General features: G+C 41.6%; 1 protein-coding gene across 1 annotated transcript in view; it reads left to right on the forward strand.

Moving 5' to 3' along the window:
- JPT2 (Jupiter microtubule associated homolog 2) overlaps positions 1-16,929 on the forward strand; it is a 54,499-nt gene extending 37,570 nt beyond the window's left edge. Inside the window, exons 3-5 of the mRNA XM_077449180.1 lie at positions 6,528-6,670; positions 8,590-8,638; positions 9,709-16,929. Of these exons, the coding sequence (XP_077305306.1) occupies positions 6,528-6,670; positions 8,590-8,638; positions 9,709-9,941 (425 nt within the window). The 3' untranslated portion in view covers positions 9,942-16,929. The remainder of the gene's footprint in view (positions 1-6,527; positions 6,671-8,589; positions 8,639-9,708) is intronic.
- Positions 16,930-18,508: the final 1,579 nt, after the last annotated feature.

Genomic DNA, 18,508 nt, shown 5'->3' on the forward strand with positions numbered 1-18,508 from the left:
TTTTTAAAAGAGAAGTATGGGTTGGTTTGTGTGTGGGGTTGTGTTTTTTCTTTTTTTCTTTTTTTTTTTTTCTTTAGACCGCTCTCTGCTGAAAACGGGTCGCAAGAGTGCAAAACGAAATGCACTCCTGTGACCCATAGGCGAAGCCCAGCCTAAAAAGCTCAGGCTTGACTTCCCCTTTTTAATGTCATTGGCGGTCATTGTCCTGCTGCAGGCCAATCACGCACCTCACTGATGGTATGACACGATGGAGAAGTATCTGCCTTCACAAAGGAAGGTCTCCTGCTACAGCAAAATATTTCACATTTTGACTCTGTCTAGAGCACCTGCTGCCATTTTTCTGCACCTCACTTCCTATGTTTTCAGGTATAGAACGTAGAAATAAGGCTAAGTGACTTGACTACATGTGAAAATGCAAGACAGCATATATAGTACAACAATCCATCGGTCTTGGGAAATACCAGTGTGAGGATAGTGGTAACTGGTGGGTTTCTTCAGTGTGGGCTTTGTTACAAGTAGTAACATTGATCTGCCCTTACACCACAGTCCTCCCCTCTTATGTAATGCTGCCTCCGTTATCTCCCACCCACTTCAGGGTAAATGTGGAGTAAAGATGTAAACATAGCTGTCTGTGTATGTAGCCTTTAACTTGGAGTCCCAGACAGAACTTCTTTAGATTGTCGCACCTTCCTGAAATTTTTCACAATCCTCTATGAAACCAAATGACCCCCCCCCCCCCCCCCCCCCAACAAAAACTCGGAGAGACCTGGAATTCCTCCTTCTCCATGCTTTTTCGGAGCATTGACCTGAAATATTCCAACCATAGGATCAGCATGTCAGTATGCTGGGATGTTCAGGAGATGTCCGCATTGGCATTCCCCTATGTCTCTCATGACAGATTTTACTTTCATTTGATGACTGTTCATTCAACATTTGTTCTCTGATCAGGATTATAGACTTCCTCTACATTGCACAATGATAACACGCTGGGTAAGGAAGCATGCATCATGGGAGGAGTGGCATCGGTTTCCGGTGAGTCAAGGATGGGAGGGCTACACACACAGCTAGGTGGAGATTGTGCTGAGCTGGCATTGGAGTTCTTCCTGAAGATGTCTGGTATCAGCAAGTGACATCTCCGAGAGCACCTCCTCCTCTCAGAGAGACATTCCTGGCTTCTGTCCTGATGTATGGACAGGAAAGCTGCATCCTGTCTGTGTATAATGTTATCCATTATGCATAGTCCTAAATGTGTTTGCCATGGTAACCTGCTTCCTGGATTACTAGAAATACTAACATACGGGCAGAGAAAATAAATTCAGGTAATCTGCATGAGGAAGAATTAGTCTATGAACCAGCATATTGATTCTTGGAGGCTCTGCTACCACTATAGTCAGTGTTTAAAGTGCAGACAAAAAACGATAAATCGGGACTAGGGACATAACCTAGTCAGTAGGGATGTGTCCCGTGTGAAATCCTCCTCTGCCCTGCCCTCCATGTCCCAAGCTTCCAATGTATTCTACTTTGAAATATTATAATAATGTCACTATCTGATCAACCTACTCATTGTGACAGTCATATTCTAGAGCTGCCATATTGGATAGAGGGGAGTTGCTGCTTCTGAAGTTTAATAAGGCTCCATTCACACCTGGGATTGCCGCAGAATCACTGCGTTTTTGCCCACTATCTCAAAACGCACTACAATCGCAAAACGGGCTTGGGTGCCATTATTTTCAATGGCACCTAAAATACAGTGTGGTTTTGCCGTGATTGTCGCAAGTCTATCGTGTAAGGCTTGTTGCCCAAAAAGGACAACTTTTTTTTTTTTTTTTTTTTTTTATGGGTGACGGGCTTAACGCAATGCGATTTGCAAATTGCACAGTGTTTTACGTGAAACTGCATTTTGCGATTGTAGTATGTTTTGAAATCGTGGGCAGAATCGCAGTGATTCATGCTGCAAACCCAATACACCTGGGTGTGAATGGATCCTAAAGCTAGGAAGGAGCAGAATGCTGACATTCTATGACCATGAAGTTTACTTTTAAAATTGTAAGTGGGGGAAAAGATTAGAACCTCTATCAGCTTTTACTGCAATTAAGGCTTTATTAGAGAGATTTCCCTTCACTATCCCAGTGACGCTGGTTTCACCAGACAAGAATTAAGGAAAACATCTGCAACACAGACAGAAATAAAAAGCTTGCTGGCACTTGAAAATCCTGCTGCAGAATGTGCTGGTTTTCTCTTCTTTGCAGCAATAAAAAGCTGGCAGACTATGCATATTATGCATATTATATTTATGCCTATGTTTCTGCTCGACATTTTTCCTCCCTTTCCTTTCTAGTAGAACTGTTGTCACTGAGACAGGAAGTGAGTGAAAATCACTCTAGTGGAGCTCCAGATAGCCTTAAAATAACAATAGGGGTTTTTGTCTCTTCGCTCTTTGTGAAGAATGTAAAATGAAAATGCTTGTCTGGGCACACACTTTAATGTAGAGAGTACAATTGGCAGCATGGAGTTTGTGGAAAAAGGCTCTTTATGCCAGAGCAATGTTTTTTTATATCTTCTGGCAACTCCCCAATTTATATTAGCACCTGAAGTAAGGTGATCATGAAGGGCATTGCGCAAGACAAATAAGTTTCCCAGCACACTTACCAGCTACCCTGCAAAAACAAAAAATGACTCGAACAATACATGTTAAATACAGGTTTTAGTTGCAAATACATGTGGCAGTCGCAGTGCCTCGTCAAGGCTCCTCGGTAAAGTGCAATCTTAACTCCTACATTTGAGTCTGAGTTGGAGTGTATATAGTAAATTAAAGGCAGGCATGCCTGGAGGGAGCCAACTCCTCGACTGCTAAAAACCCTTTACAACAACTTTAACCTACAGGTAAGCCTAGATTAAGGCTTGCCTGTAGGTACTTGAAATATCTCCCAGACCTGCACGATCTAGGAGATATTTGCAAATCGCTGTACGGCAATTTCTTCTGTGCATGCGCCGTAGTTGGGGCACGCTGTGCCGTTTCTAGCTCAAGTCATGCTGTTAAAGGCGGCTCATGAGCGGGAGTGACGTCACTGTTCGGTGCCCTGGAAGGAAGAGGGCTGAAGAATAGACACTCGCTATTGGCGAGGAAGATGGGGACATCGCGGGCTTCTCCTGCAGGTAAGTGTCACTTAATGGGCTACTATGCGATGCATAGTAGCCCATTATGCTTTACCTTTGCAGGGAAACTAAGGGGAAGTAACACCCATCAGGGTTTACTTCCTCTTTAAGTGAGTGATTGGACTTTGATTTTATTCCCTGCTTTGCAGAAACACAATCACTTCCCCCCTAGTAAAAGCACCTAACGCAGTACACAAAACACTGGCTAGGCATATATTTAACCCTTTGATCGCTCTAGATGTTTATCCCCTTTCCAGCCAGTGTCATTAGAAAAGTGACTGCATATTTTAGCACTGATAACTTTTAGTGCCACTGGTTCCCGCAAAGTGTCAGTTAAGATCCGATTGTCTACCACAATATTGCAGTCTTGCTATAAGTCGCTGATCGCCACCATTACTAGTACGAAACAAATAAAAATTCCATATAGTTTATAGTCGCTATAACGTTTGCATAAACAATATACGCTTATTGGTTTTTATGTTTGCTTTACCAAAAATATGTAGCAGAATACATGGTGACCTAAATTTTGGTGTAAAAATATATAATATAATTAGTGTATCTATCTGGTCCTCTGTCGTTGCAAGTCAATGTGTTCCTTTCAGCTCCTCTTTAAATGTTCGCGGCAGCTTCTCGGCCACCAGAATTGATTGCTTAGAAATAATAATTATATATATATATATATATATATATATATATATATATATATATATATATATATATATATATATATATATATATATATATATATATATATATATATAAAATAAATAAAAAAAATAAAATAAAATAATTTTTCTTTTTTTTTCTCTTCTGTGGGCTACAAAGTTTCTTGCTGAAGCTTTCACCATTAGGGCCGTTGCACTGGGATCTTATTGGCCAGCGTAGAGATATGTGGTGGGTGTAACACAAACAAGACTCTGGCCAGATGTGCAAATATCATGGGAGCTGTTACACATTGTCTGTTTTACAGCATCTGCATCGCAGCATCCGGAATGTGTGCAAGTTCTGTTCTCTCCTGCATGCTCACACACTGGGTGTTGTGTTTTTCCTGAGGGCCATGGCCTATATTCTGTAGAAATAATAAATCCTCCTGTTACCCAGAAGCCTAGCTTATGAGTAGTGGGATAGGCCTGGCCACTGAAGCCATAATTCCTGTGATGAAATTAAACAGATTTGGATATCAAGCAGGGTAGGGTTTGTTAACCACTTAGTCTTGCCTAGCTTTTTATTTATTTATTTTTTTAATGAGCTTTTCATAAGAAAGGTACAAACGGCACCAACAAGGTGCTAAAAATTTGCATGAAGATACAAAAATCAAAGAAAAAGATAACATGAAAAACATCCCCCCACCCACCAACTGCTGCTCTACACCGTGATGGCAGAATTTATGTGAGTGGCCATAAATATATGGTTCCAGTTGGTACAAGAAGGACAACGGTACCAGTCCCCAGACGTAGGGCCCTCCCGAAGAGAACACTGTCCATATCAATTCAAGTAGTTGCAGGATTAGAAAACTAACAGCACGAAAGGTTAGGGCACGTGTGTCAAACACACGGGGGGGCCCGAATCTGCCCCTCCGGTCCATTTCATGTGGTCCATGGAACCCCCTCATTGTCCCCTCATTGTTGCCCACACCCTGTCTCTGGCTGAATGACAGCTTTGCTTTTTTTTTTTTTTTTCATTTTTTTTTTTTCATTTTTTTTTTTTTTTCTCTTTTGGAACCGGCCATTGCCTTCCCAACATTCGGCCCATGTGTATGGGGCTTTAGTCACCTCTGACCAGAATTTCTGCCCGATACCAAAACACATGAGCTGGTCTCGTACAATTAAAATTTTATACATAGAATGTACAGCGAGAGGGAAAAAGTATTTGACCCCCTGCTGATTTTGTACGTTTTCCCACTGACAAATGATCAGCCTATAATTTTAATGGTAGGTTTATTTTAATAGTGAGAGACAGAACAACAAGAATATGCAGAAAACCACATTGCAAAAAAAAGTTGTAAATTGATTTGCATTTTAATGAGTGAAATAAGTATTTGACCCCCTATCAATCAGCAAGATTTCTGGCTCCCAGGTGTCTTCTATACAGGTAACTAGCTGAGATTAGGAGCACTCTCTTAAAGGGAGTGCTCCTAATCTCAGCATGTTGCCTATATAAGACACCTGTCCACAGAAGCAATCAATCAGATTCCAATCTCTCCACCATGGCCAAGACTGTCCAAAGATGTGGGACAAGATTGGAGATCTATACAAGGCTGGAATGGGCTACAAGATCATCGCCAAGCAGCTTGGTGAGAGAGTGACAACAGTTGGTGCGATTTATTCACAAATGGAAGAAACACAAAATAACGGTCAATCTTCCTTGGTCTGGGGCTCCATGCAAGACCTCACCTCTTGTAGTTTCAATGATCAGGAGTACACTGAGGAATCTGCCCAGAACTGCACGGAAGAATCTTGTCGATGATCTCAAGGCAGCTGGGACCATAGTCCTCAAAAAACAATTGGTAACACTACGCCGTGAAGGACTGAATTCCTGCAGCGCTCACGAGGTCCCCCTGCTTAAAGCACATTTACAGGCCCTCTGAAGTTTGCTTATCAACAACTAAATGATTCAGAGGAGAACTGGGTGAAAGTGTTGTGGTCAGATGAGACGAAAATCAAGCTCTTTGGCATCAAATCAACTCGCCATGTTTGGCACAGGAGGAATGCTGCCTATGACCCCAAGAACACCATCCCCAACACTAAGCTATCTAAGAGGACAGGACAACTTCACCACATCAAAAGGGACAATGGACGGGACCATGTACCATCAAATTTTGGGTGAGAACCTCCTCCTGTCAGCCAGGGCATTGACAATGGGTCGTGGATGGGTATTACAGCATGACAATGACCCACAAACACAGGGCCAAGATGACAAGAGTCTCTAAAAAAGCACATTAAGGTCCTGGAGTGGCCCAGCCAGTCTCCACTGACCTTAATCCCATAAAAAATGTGTGGCGGGAGCTGAAGGTTCAAGTTGCCAAACGTCAACCTCAAAACCTTAATGACTTGGAGAGAACCTGCAAAGAGGAGTGGGACAAAATCCCTCCTGAGATGTGTGCAAACCTGGTGGCCAACTACAAAAAACGTCTGTGGCAAAACGATTGTTTGCAATCAGAGGTCAGAGTACGAAGTCATGTTTTGCGAAGGGGTCAAATACTTATTTCACTTATTAAAATGCAAATCAATTCATAACTTTTTTTTTTTTTTTTTTTAAGGAATCCCACTGCATCAAGGTTTCCACCTTTTCTGAAGGGCCAAGTCTCAACCTGTATTGCAGGAGGCGTACAGTTCCTGGCTAATCTATTTGTTCTCCTCCCATCCCAATAGGTGGAAAGACAAGTGGTATATTCCAGGATTCCACAACTGGGCAGCAGACAGCAAAGCAGAACCCACCAGGAGGAAAGACCAGCAACATTTTTGGTGAAGCACAACTAACAACAAGCCCAAAGGCACATCCAAATAAACCAAAGGTACCTGCAAATCTTGGTTTTCCTTTTATAACATATGTATTACATTTTGGAGCCCATTTTAAAGACCAGCTCCAGGCACCAGAAAAAAAGCCCTTGAAGTGGGGCCCTCCCATCACTGCAGGTTTAAATGCTCATTAGGTCTAGAGATTGAAGAGAAAGCTGTAGTTGCCTTTCTCAAGCAGGCTTCTTCCAAGCTTTGTGACTGGCCTCTCACTGCCTCTTCGAAGGCTCTGCGGCTGGTGATTATGCAGAAGGGTCATTTTATATACAATGTAGGGCCAATAGTCTTGCATTGTATGTCAGGACAGCAGGGTCTTGCCTATAACCCTGAGCAGTCGAGAAGAGCATCAGGAAAGTAATACAACCTTTACTTCTACCCTCAACTTTAAATGCTGAGCTCCACCCAAAAGGGGAAGCTTTGCTTGTTTGCCCCCCACCCTCCACTGGCACATTTGGCACTTTTGGGGAAATAAGCGGATAAGTTGGTTTTGACAGGTACCCACTCCCATTTGACCCATAGCTTATATAGGGCCTTGCTTTCACTTTTGGCATCTAAACTGAGCGGTGATTGGGCAAAATGAAGAGAAGTGTATGTTGCCTTCATGGGCAAAGCATTTATTTGAAAGAGTAATGCCACTTTTCTTGAGAAATAAAAGCATCCCCCTCTGAGTGCTCTATGTACATTGCAAGGATTTTAACAAATTCTTTCCAGACTTCTACCTTTTGCTATTCTGAAGAGATAGCTCTTTGTGCAAAGTGACTGTGAATGGGAATCGCCTTATAATCACTTTGCTCATTAGAACCCTGCAGGTGCAGCAGCTAAGTGGCAGGGTATGAATTCCTTTAGACATGATTTCCCTTTGGGAGAACCTAGCCAAAAATGAAATTTTTGTTGCAGGGGATGCTCAAAATTTGGCTTGTATGTAAGTTCAGACTAGGAGTCGACTGATAGAGGGTTTTTTTAGGGCCGATACCGATTTTTCAGCTGCTTTTCAGGTTGATGGCCGATAACGGGCGCCAATATTTTGTACATCACTGTCGCTTGCCACCAGATGCAGCATGTCACTTGCCACCATCACCTGCCACCCAGATGCAGCTTGTCACTAACGCTACTTCTGGCAGCCTCTCTCTGCTCGCCCGATGCAGCTCTGTCAAGAGCAGCCTTCGCAGCCCTGCTGTAGGGGTGGAAAAGTGGTGATGCTAGGTGGGCAGTGAGAAATGTCATCTCTCTGCTGCCCATTGACGGAGATTGGCAGAGACTGTTGAAAGTGCCAATGTGGGGGAGAAGGTCTGAACAATATTGGTAAGTTTCTGACCGATACCGATTTGAAAAATGTGAAAATCGTCCCCAAATAATTGGCCGCTCTGATAATCAACCACTAGAGCAGACTTCTGGAAAAATCAGTAAGCTAATCACAGAAGCGGGAATGTTTCTGGGGGGGTGTTGTATACACCATCTGTGTACATTACACCTCCCAGGTAGCCATATTGCATTGCATTTTATAGAAAATTACAGAGCTGCATTCAATTACAATATGACCTGTAGCAATTGTATATGCTGCTATAATATTATTATTATTATTATTATTATTATTAATAATAATAATAATATTATTATTATTTGCTACTCCCCCCCCCCCCCCCCCCCCCCCCCTATGAAAGTAAAGTTACCCTTTTTAAGTATCTAAATTGAAGGTTGTTCAGGTATTTTAAATTCCATCTATAAATTAACAATGTTCTAATTTGATAAACGGCATTAAAATGGAAATGGAGTTTTCTTTTGAGACATTACACATCTACACATTTTTAAATTTTTTTTTTTTTTTTTTTTTTTTTTTTTTTATTGCCTTGTGTGTGTTGTATACAGTTTTGGTAGTTTAGCCTCTATTTTCAAAGATCCATATCTTGTGTTTTTACAGGATAGCATTTCTTTAAAGCAAGCAGAAGTTTCAGCCTCTCCTAAGCCAGGTCAGTACTGCCCAACCTCAAACTTGTGTGTAATTGTGTTTTTTCATAATTTCATAGCTGGTCCAGGAAGTATTGATCCCTAGACGGGTGGTAGGTGTGTGTAAGAAAAATGACAGTTGTACAGTGCATCAAGAAAGTATTCACAACGCTTCACTTTTTCCACAATTTGTTATGTATACAGCCTTATTCCAAAATGGATTAATTCATTATTTTCCTCTAAAAGTCTACAAAAAATACCCCTTAATGACAAAGTGAAAGAAGTTTATAAGAACCATCTCTGCAGCACTCCACCAATCAAGCCTGTATGATGGAGTGGACAGATGGAAGCCACTCCTCAGTAAAAGGCACATGACAGCCCCCCTGGAGTTTGCCAAAAGGCACCCGAAGGACTCTGACCATGAGAAACAAAATTCTCTGGTCTGATGAAACAGATTGAATGAATGTTTTTGCCCCAAGTGCCAAGCGTCATGTCTGGAGGAAACTAGGCATCACCTGGCCAATAACATCCCTATAGTGAAGCATGGTGGTGGCAGCATCATGCCGTGGGGATTTTTTTCAATGGCAGGAACTAAGACCACAGGGTTGACTCCAATCAAGTTGTAGAAACCTATCAAGGATGATCAGTGGAAACCATATGCACCTGAGCTCAATTTTGAGTGTTCTGGCAAAGGCTGTGAATACGTTTGTGTGTGTGTGTGTGTGTGTGTGTGTGTGTGTGTGTGTGTGTTTGTTCATGTTGTCATTATGGGGTAATGTTTGTAGAATTTTGAGGGAAAATAATGAATTTAATCCTTTTTTGGAATAAGGCTGTAACATAACAAAATGTGGAAAAAGTGAAGTGACTTTCTACACGTTCTGTGGGTTGTTTTTGACTATGTATCACATAAAAATAAAGGTGCTGGTGAAAACGCAAAATAAGAAGTTGTTCATAGCAACTGGTTTGTGTCCGTCCTAGAAAATGGAGCCAAGATATTGGTTGCAAATGGGGGTATGCACATCATTTCTGGGTTTGCCTTGTGTTCTATGAGCCTCAAACAACAAATAAACTTGTTGGTCTTTCTGTCTTGCAGTGAAGGTTGAAGTTAAGGCTGAAGTTAAAGCTGAAAAGCCACCTCCTCCACCTCCAGCTCCCACACCAGAACCAACGCCGGAAGTGAAGACACCAGTGGTCAAAGAAGAGAAGAAGGTTGTGATGCCAGAAATAGACATTTCTAGACACGAGCCTCACCTAGGCCCCCGGCCACGCTCCCACAACAGAGTCCTGAACCCACCAGGGGGCAAATCCAGCGTCACCTTCTATTAACAACCAAAGTGTAATGGAGTTAGCAGGGTGCGGTCCTATGCATGTCAGTCATAGCCTAATTCTCTTAGATCAGGGGTGTGCTGGGCAGCTATTTAATGGTCTGAAAATTACAAGTTTATTAGTACTTTGTACCAAATGGCTGAAAAGACCCAATCACACTTGGCCATCCCAACCACAACTGCGTACTGTATTGCAGAAAGGCCATTTTATGTCTGTGCTATTGGGAGAAATACTTCAGTTTTATTTGTAAAAGTTGCCTTTTTAATAACTTATAAAATGAAGTGGCTTATTTACAGAGCCAATGCCCTATTGATTTGTTTCCCAATAAAATTATTTAATGTGTCCTGTCTGAGAAGAAGCCATTTTGGAAACTGACCCACCACCAATAAGAGTGCCTTCACCAGAGACCAGTGACCGTACCGTGGTTAACCATTTTTAGGCTTTTTTTTTTTTTCTTTTTCCATGCTGATAATGATATGGCTGTCGTAGGCAACACACGCCCTTTCCATTTCAGGATGTTGATTAATAAATCTCTTTAAACTGCCGCATTAGCGTGATTCGTTTTGACCAAGCATCTGCATTGCTGCAATTGGGTCAGTGCACATAATGGCTTCTACTACATCAGTGATCAAAACTTTGCTTCTGCGGGCCTCTTTGCTTGGATTAGACGGGTTATAGCTAAAGTTTAGGCATGGATATTTTTGCATAGTTACATTGGTCCAGCTTGGATCAACGCAAGCATCTATGTGCTATACGTGTGGGATCGCCCTGGAACCTGGAAATGACTATAGTGACTTGCTTCTACAGTGATTGGCACTTGTTTCCTGGTCTCATGCTAGATGTTTAAAATCCCAGTTGGTTCTGCAGGAACCAGCCAAATTTTAAAACCTGTATGGGCAGGCTGAATGTACCAAGTTGATCAATTGGATTTTACATGCGGTTTTTGGCGACTGTTACAAAAGAACACAATGGCCCCGTGGGAGGGATTCCACTGTCATCACTGTGTTGATGGGAAGTCCAGCATATTTCTTTCCTGCAACCAAGGCTTGCAGGAAAGCAAATCGCGCCATCTATGGCCAGCCTAAGCAGTTGTCCTGCTGCTTACTGAACACAAGAGGTCACCCACTCGGCATGTGTACCATTCAGCGAACACTTTGCATTTTCTCAGTAAATGCAAAGAATTCTCTAATTGGACGAGGTGGAGGTGGAGATTGGGATCTTGCCATCCCGTCTCTCCAATCGGAGAGCACTTTGCATTTATTGAGAAAATGCTGTGTTCTCTGAAATGGCATCCATGCTGAGTGAGCGACTTCCTGTGTTTTGCAATGCAGCAGGGCGACTTCTGCTAATGGAGATCCATGCACTAACAGTGCCTACTACATGGATCTCCAGCTTGCACAGGAATCCCACAGGTATGGTGCCTACATACTGGCATTGCTCCGAGCTGGACCAATGTAACAATTACAATACCAGATTTTAAACATAGAGGACTCTGAAAACCTATCCCTGCTGACTCTGTTATTGGTTTTGAAAAAATAAAAAATAAATAAATAAAAAAGCATGAGTCCAAAACTTTTCTAGTTTTTATAGAATGGGGAAGGATTAGAACTCCTGGCAGGTTTTTACAGCTATTTGGCACTCCGTCTGAGAAATTTCTTGTCCTGCTGAAAACAAGAAGTCAGGGCAAATTTATAACAGGGACACAGACACTAATAAAAAATTTGTAGATTCCAGCCTTCCCCTCCACTTTACTAAAGGAAAGCATCTTTAATTCTGTCTGTGTTGCTGTTAGAGGTCCCATCACTTCAGGTCTGGTGAAGTCAGCAAGGCAGAAAGTTGGGGTAAGTAAATCTTTCTAATGGAGACCCAACTAGCAGTAAACATCTGAAAGGGGTTCCAACTTTTACCCACACTGTCCAAATCAAAGAAAAAAGTTTTGGTTATAATTAATATTTGAGCTTTTTTGACATCCTTTAGGTGAGCTTAAGAGGATTCCTAGCAAAAAGAAATACAAGGCATCCATCTTTAGATAGTCAGGCAGTGTCCTGGAAAATTTTTAGTAAAATGTTTATCTGTTGGCGTACGAGTTAAAAAATCTGAAGTGATGCCAGGAGAGCCAAGCCCAGTATGAAAGGATTTTCTAAAGCTGGCTACACACCATACAATTTTATTTTTTATTTTTATTTTTTTCCCTTGAAATTGTCTAGATTTACCTTCAACGTAGTACAAGCACCTGCTTGATTGCAGACCAGTTGACAGTGTTTAGGCTTGACATCATATTGTATGGTTTTGGTAAATTTAAAGGAAAATTGTATGTGTGGTCAGCTTTACACTTGAGCTTGGCAGACATTTTGTAAGCCAGATCAATATTCATGAACATTTAGACCATTGTTTAAAAAAAAAAATACTCCAAACTGTGTGCCTGATAAGAGCTGTCTGCTTTGCCCCTAGGAACTAATCATACTCGTTCCTTGATTACAACACCCAACCAGATGCTTTCATTTCATAACCTGCATTGGAGGATGGATGAGAGAATTTTATCTGCTGTGGGCAAAACGCATCCCCCCCCGGGTACTTCGATAAATAAGGCTCACATCTTGCCTTGATAGCGGAGGGCATGCACACAGGGGAAATGCCTAATTGGGGGGGGGGGGGGGGGGGGCTGCACTGTGAGTTTAATCAAAATCCCATAAGTGCTTCATTGTATTTAGGAATACACAGTAGTTGCACTGGAGGCAGTTTTGTGTGTTCCTGAACAAGTTGCCAATGATTTAAATGGTGCCATCATCTCCACTCGTGGGAGTCGTCGAACACTGCTTTTTTTCATGATAGTAGCTTCCTTGGACACAGTCCTAGTTTAACTCCAGACCTCTACAAAGGCAACATTCTCTTGTCTTGATCAAGTCCTTAGACCCCTGGCCTATTGCCTCAGGAATATGGCTCTGGAATTAGTAAACCACCATTTTAACATCCTTTCTCTACACTCACCCACAAGGTGGTATTCCTTGTAGCCATCACCTCTGTAATGCAAGTGTCTAAGCTGGCAGCCTTATCCTTCAAAGAACCCTTTCTAGTTTTTCCATAAGGAGAAGGTGGTGTTGAGGCTCAGGACTTCCTTGTTGCCTTTTGATAGTTTCTTCCTTTTGCCTCATCCAGGACATTGTTCTCCTGTCCAGTCCAGCTTCAGTTTACTAGGAGATTTCCATCCATTGTCTGGATGTGTATATATTTTTGGGGGTAATTGTGAAGGACTTTCAAGGTACCAGAGGATTGTCTTAGTACACATGTAGTGATAGAAAAAATATGTTTTTTCAGTGTTTCATTAACCACTTGGTCTGGGGCGCTCATGGCAGCCCGCTTCTAATGTGATTTATATACTGTGGGAGCTGATCGGTGGGTACCGTGGACTCTGTCTTTCGACACCCGCCGATCCTTCAGTACAGAGGGAGAACGGCAGTCTGCCTATGTAAACAAGGCAGATCACTGTTCTGTCAGTACAGAAGACATGGATTCTGCGTTCTTGCAAAGCGGATACATAGATCTATGCTTTCCCCTAGTACAATCACCTCCTTCACAGTAATGAATCACCAGCTAGGCACACAGTGAACCCATTGCGCCCCCCCCCCCCCCCCCCTTGATGTTAACCCCTTCTTTGCCACTGTCAGTACAGTGACCTTGCATATTTTTGGCACTGTTCACTGTGTTGGTGTGACTGGTTCCCAAGAACATCAGATGTATCTGGTGTCTGTCATACAATGCCACAATGTCACAATCTCGCTATAAGTCACTGATTGCCACCATTACTAGTTAAAAAAAAATATCCCATAGTTTGGTTTGCCTAAAAGTTATAGCCCCAACAATCTATATACTCTTATTGGGATTTTTGGCTTAAATCTAATTAACAAATTATTTTTTTTTTGTTTCTATTTAATTGGGTGTGTTTTATAGCTGAAAGTAAAAATATATATTTGTGGTTAAAAAAAACATATTTTTTTTGGGTACAGCGTCACACGACCACACAATTGTCAGTTAATATACTGCAGTGCCGTACCGCAATTATTTTCCTGGTCATGAAGAGGGGGGAGGGGGGGACCTTCAGGAGGGCAAGTGGTTGAATACATACTGCTGTCAGCCCTGTAGGGACTGCATTATTATATAAATCTATCTGTTCCTGTATTTTGATCAAGACCAGAGCTGCCATTCTCTTGATTGTTCATTTGGCCCAAACAAAATGTCTTTCTCTATGCATAAATGAGCAATCCTTGTTTAAAACAGTTTATAGGAAAGAAATGATATGTGGTATGTGGTAATTGAAGTTTGTACTGTAATGTTGAGAAATGACATTGGATGCTAGTTATAAGGTGCCACATATCTTTGATGTTACATGACTGTTAGAGATTGTGTAGAATCCCTTTTTAGAATGTATATTTTCCAACCACAACACTGCCCAGTAAGAAGTTTTGACTTTGTGTTACTGCATACCAAAAAAAATAGAATTATGGCCTTGCTTTAAAAAAAAAAGTGTGCTGCAGCACTTTAAACTGTAAGTGCCGAAACACTTAATTTTCATAGTCCTCCTTGCAAAGTCCTATAAAATACCTAATTTCAGTGAATTCCACCTAATGCAACTTCCTGTGATGAGGCAACAATGCTGCTGAATTCAAAATAGAGGTGCCACTGACACCTGCTTGCCTGCTTGCACTACAATGGGATGGTGGAATTGACATGGGATGTGGCTATTGGCAATCGCCATTGTAACTGCTGATTCACAATTCTGTGGCTTGTAGGTCGGCACCTGTCTAGCGCTCTGCTTTCTGTATTGACCGCATTGAAACCCTCCCACTGTGAGCTATAGTGTCTGGGAGGGGTAGTGTGCCAGATGCAACTGAAGAAGGGAAAAAAACACTAGTATAGTAACCAGCTTCTTTCAATTTAAATTTTTTTCAACTACCCAGGAAAATGAGGGGTAATCGGATCAATGAAGGAATGCATACCACTGAAATAGCGGTGCCCCTTAGTAAGAGGGTTATAAAAGTAATTGCTCCCTATAGCAATCGGGGCGCTTTCAGCTTTTAGAAATTGCCTGCTTTTCTAAAACTTGAGACACGAAGGCCAAGAAACTTCCCTATAAATTGGGTTTTAAAAAAACTGCAGGATGTTTGGAAAGGGTATAATTTTGTTTTGCTTTATAATCGTCAAAGAAGGCTTGGTAGTTAATATGCAAACCTCAATGAGTAATAATTTATAGGAGCAGCAAACCTAAAATGACAGGTTACTATTATATAAATAACGTTCTGAATTAGGATTTACATAAACTTGTAAAAGCTCCCATACTGATATGTAGTGTTTTTTGTTTTACTGGCTGTACTGGCCCTTCCTTTGTCCAGAACAGCCTATTGTCAGCCTTCTTATGCTTTAAGAGACCCTACCATATGAGTCAACTTTGTTAAGCAATAAACTTTTTCCTTCTGCTGATAATATAAACAAGATTACTTTAAAAGGGACTCTCTCTCGAACTGTACGTAAATCGCAAATGGAAACCATGGTTCTCAGACTTGAAGTTGTGGGTCAGTGATCTGCTTGACACCACTATTGGTTTAGTAGGGGGTCTAGGCATTGGAGAATGACAGGAGAACACACACACACACAGTCTCCATACGTTTCAAACAAAATGGCCAGTTTATTGTCCTTTAGACAAGTCAGATTGTGCCCAGCAGAGGCAGAAAATGTCACGGGCTCAGCATCTGTGAAGATAAAATATGGCCTCAGGGTTGGTGGTCAATAGGAGGAGGAGTGCCTCTATTAGTAGAAGAAATAGTATCCCATCATTGGTGTCAGTGGGAGGAATAGTGCCCTAAGGTCGGGATAAAGGCTAGCAATGGCCACATCTGGCCCCCGGCCCGCAGTTTTGAGACTCCTGCTTTAAAGCATTGCATTTTTAAAGGGTTTTGTAGACGGGAAGTTGGCGATCTGTATGAAAAATGGCTCAATTTGTTATTGGAGCCCTGTCTCTTCTTTTATTAGCTGATGAGCTCTAAAAACAATTGCATAGCTGTGAATCCTGGTAGTAGGGATGATTTTAGGTGTGTTCAGATCCGAATCCAAACCCACCTGAGCGAGCCTGCTAAGAAGCTATTGGTGTACTGAGCCAATAATAAGTAGCCAAGGCATTCCCAATCTCACAGTTGTGCAAATACACACCCTTTGTATACATACAGCTGCAAAGTGAGGAATGCCCTGGCTGCAGCTGATTGGCCCAGTACAGGTTAATGCTTCCTGGAGGACTTGCGCTGATGGGTTTGGGCTAGTATTCGAACACACCCAAGATCATCCCTAGTTGGTAGCTTTTTTTTTTTTTTTGCATTTACTATAATAGGCCAAGTGCAAAGTAGGTTTGCTGGACCTTTTCATGACACTTTACCCTGTCCACATGTCTTCATTCAAATGATTCTCTGTCATTAGGAGAGGCTATAGGTAGGCCTGAATCGCACTCTTTATCAGACATACTACAGCAATGCAAATGTCTGTAAACGCAAGTTAGCGAATCAAATTGTATTCTACAGATGCTATTAACAGTGAAAGTGCCTGAGTGGCACTGTGGGATGTGGTATAGCAGTTCAGACCATTACCTGTGTATATATATTAAATTAAAAAAAAATGGATGTAATTCACCTCTATATACATGCAATTTTTAATGTCCTGCAAACTTCACATAGCAGCCGGAAATCTGCAATTGCATTCTGTTATCTGATCATAAGGCGCCACCTACTGGTGCCAATGGACATACCTGTTTATCGGAGGCCTTAGTCTTGCTGGGCATGTATTATAGTCTGTTATTTTGCTGTATACTGAATGTACAGGTCCTGCTGTTGTGATTATTATTATTTTTTTGCAGCAGGCTTCATCTTTTTTGCATTTATCAGCCTGATGCCATTTATACTGTTACCATAATGCACCTCTTAATAAACAATGTATTTTGTTAATTTAATGCGTGTGTGAATTTTCTTAAGACTCCAAAAGCAAACACATTTTAAGCAGCTTTTATTTAGTTAACACTCTTGTTACAAATCGCTGAGATTGAACTATGTCCCCTTTAGAGGAATAGAGAACACAAGAGGTGAAGGCACTGCCTGTAGCAGAGGTTTGCAGCCAGTAGTATCTGGACATCAGAGGAGTAAGTGTGTGTACCTAAAGGAAAAACCTATTTTTTTTTTTTTTGTTTTTTTTGTTTGATAGCGGAGACAAATTAGAATGCCTATTTTATTGCTGTCTGTGCCCCCATTAGGGAGATAAACACTCTTTGTCCTGTTTACCATTAGCCTTGAAAGTAAAGGCAAACCCAGATTTTGAAAAGTAATATAGGGGAAACCTTCCAATGGGGACACTAGTTCTGGTGAACTTTCAGATCAGGATGGCAGCTTAAAAGAGGGTCTGGCAAGATATTTTTTTTAATTTGTAGTTTTTTATTAACCATAGTGGGGGGGGGGGGGCGAGACAGAGATGCAGGCTCCTGAGCTGACAGGCAGGGGGAGAGCAGTGCGGAGAGACGGTGGATGACGGAGGCATGTAAACTGACCACGGTGTCAGTGCTTAGCAGCCATAATAAACTGGTCAGTTTACGGGGAGTGGGTGGAGGGCAGAAACTAGCAGGATTAGTCATATTCTTTTTATTTTTATTTTTTTACAGCTTCCAGAGGGGCAGGTTAGACAGCACAAGCAATGTGTTGCTTAATATGCTGTAAGGGAACAGGATCTCCTATATATAGAATTTTTTTTTTTTTTTGGGTAACAACCACTTTAAGAAGATCTATCATTTTTATTTTATAGTTCTGTCCTCCATAGCATAAGGAATGCAAAAAAGGCTGACATTTCCCCTCTTGGAAAATGCTCAGATCAAGATTAGCTACAACTTTGAATCGGTCATCTCCTCATCTCTGTAGCTGTTGTCGAATCGGCCATTGCAGGAGGGGAGGGGGGGCAGGTTGGACCTCATAATTGGGATTAGAAAGCACTTATAAATATGGGACAAAGAGCTGTAAAATTATAATGTATCTTCTTTAACTTAGATCTGTAAAGAAGATCTATCATGATTTTTCTTTTACAGTTCTGTCCCCTATGGCAAGAAGAAAGCCGAGGCTTGCATCTCTCCAAGAAAGTGCTCAGATCCGAGACAAGCTGCAGCTTTGAATCAGCCCTCTCCTTTATAACTGTTGTCGGATCGGCCGTGGCAGGAGTGGAGGGGGCAGGTCAGACCTCATAACTAGGGTTAGAAAGCACTAAAGCCCCATGCACACTATCAGATTTTCTGCTGATTTTTGTCTTCAGATTTACCAAAACCATGTAGTACAAGGGCCTGCCTGATTTCATACAAATAGAAACGCCTAAGGTTTGATCTCATATTATATGGTTTTGGTAAATCTGAAGGAAAAAAAATCAGCATAAAATCTGATAGTGTGTATGGGGCTTGGTAATGATGGCACACAATTAGAATGATGGATCTTTAAGGCATCCAATCACAAGTCATCTTTTGCTGCTGTGACTTTGAAAACTGGATTCTGATAGGTTGC

This window comes from Lithobates pipiens, unplaced genomic scaffold (assembly GCF_037356315.1).
Source record: "Lithobates pipiens isolate NorthernLeopardFrog02 unplaced genomic scaffold, aLitPip1_a1.2 Scaffold_22, whole genome shotgun sequence".
Taxonomy (NCBI): Eukaryota; Metazoa; Chordata; class Amphibia; order Anura; family Ranidae; genus Lithobates; species Lithobates pipiens.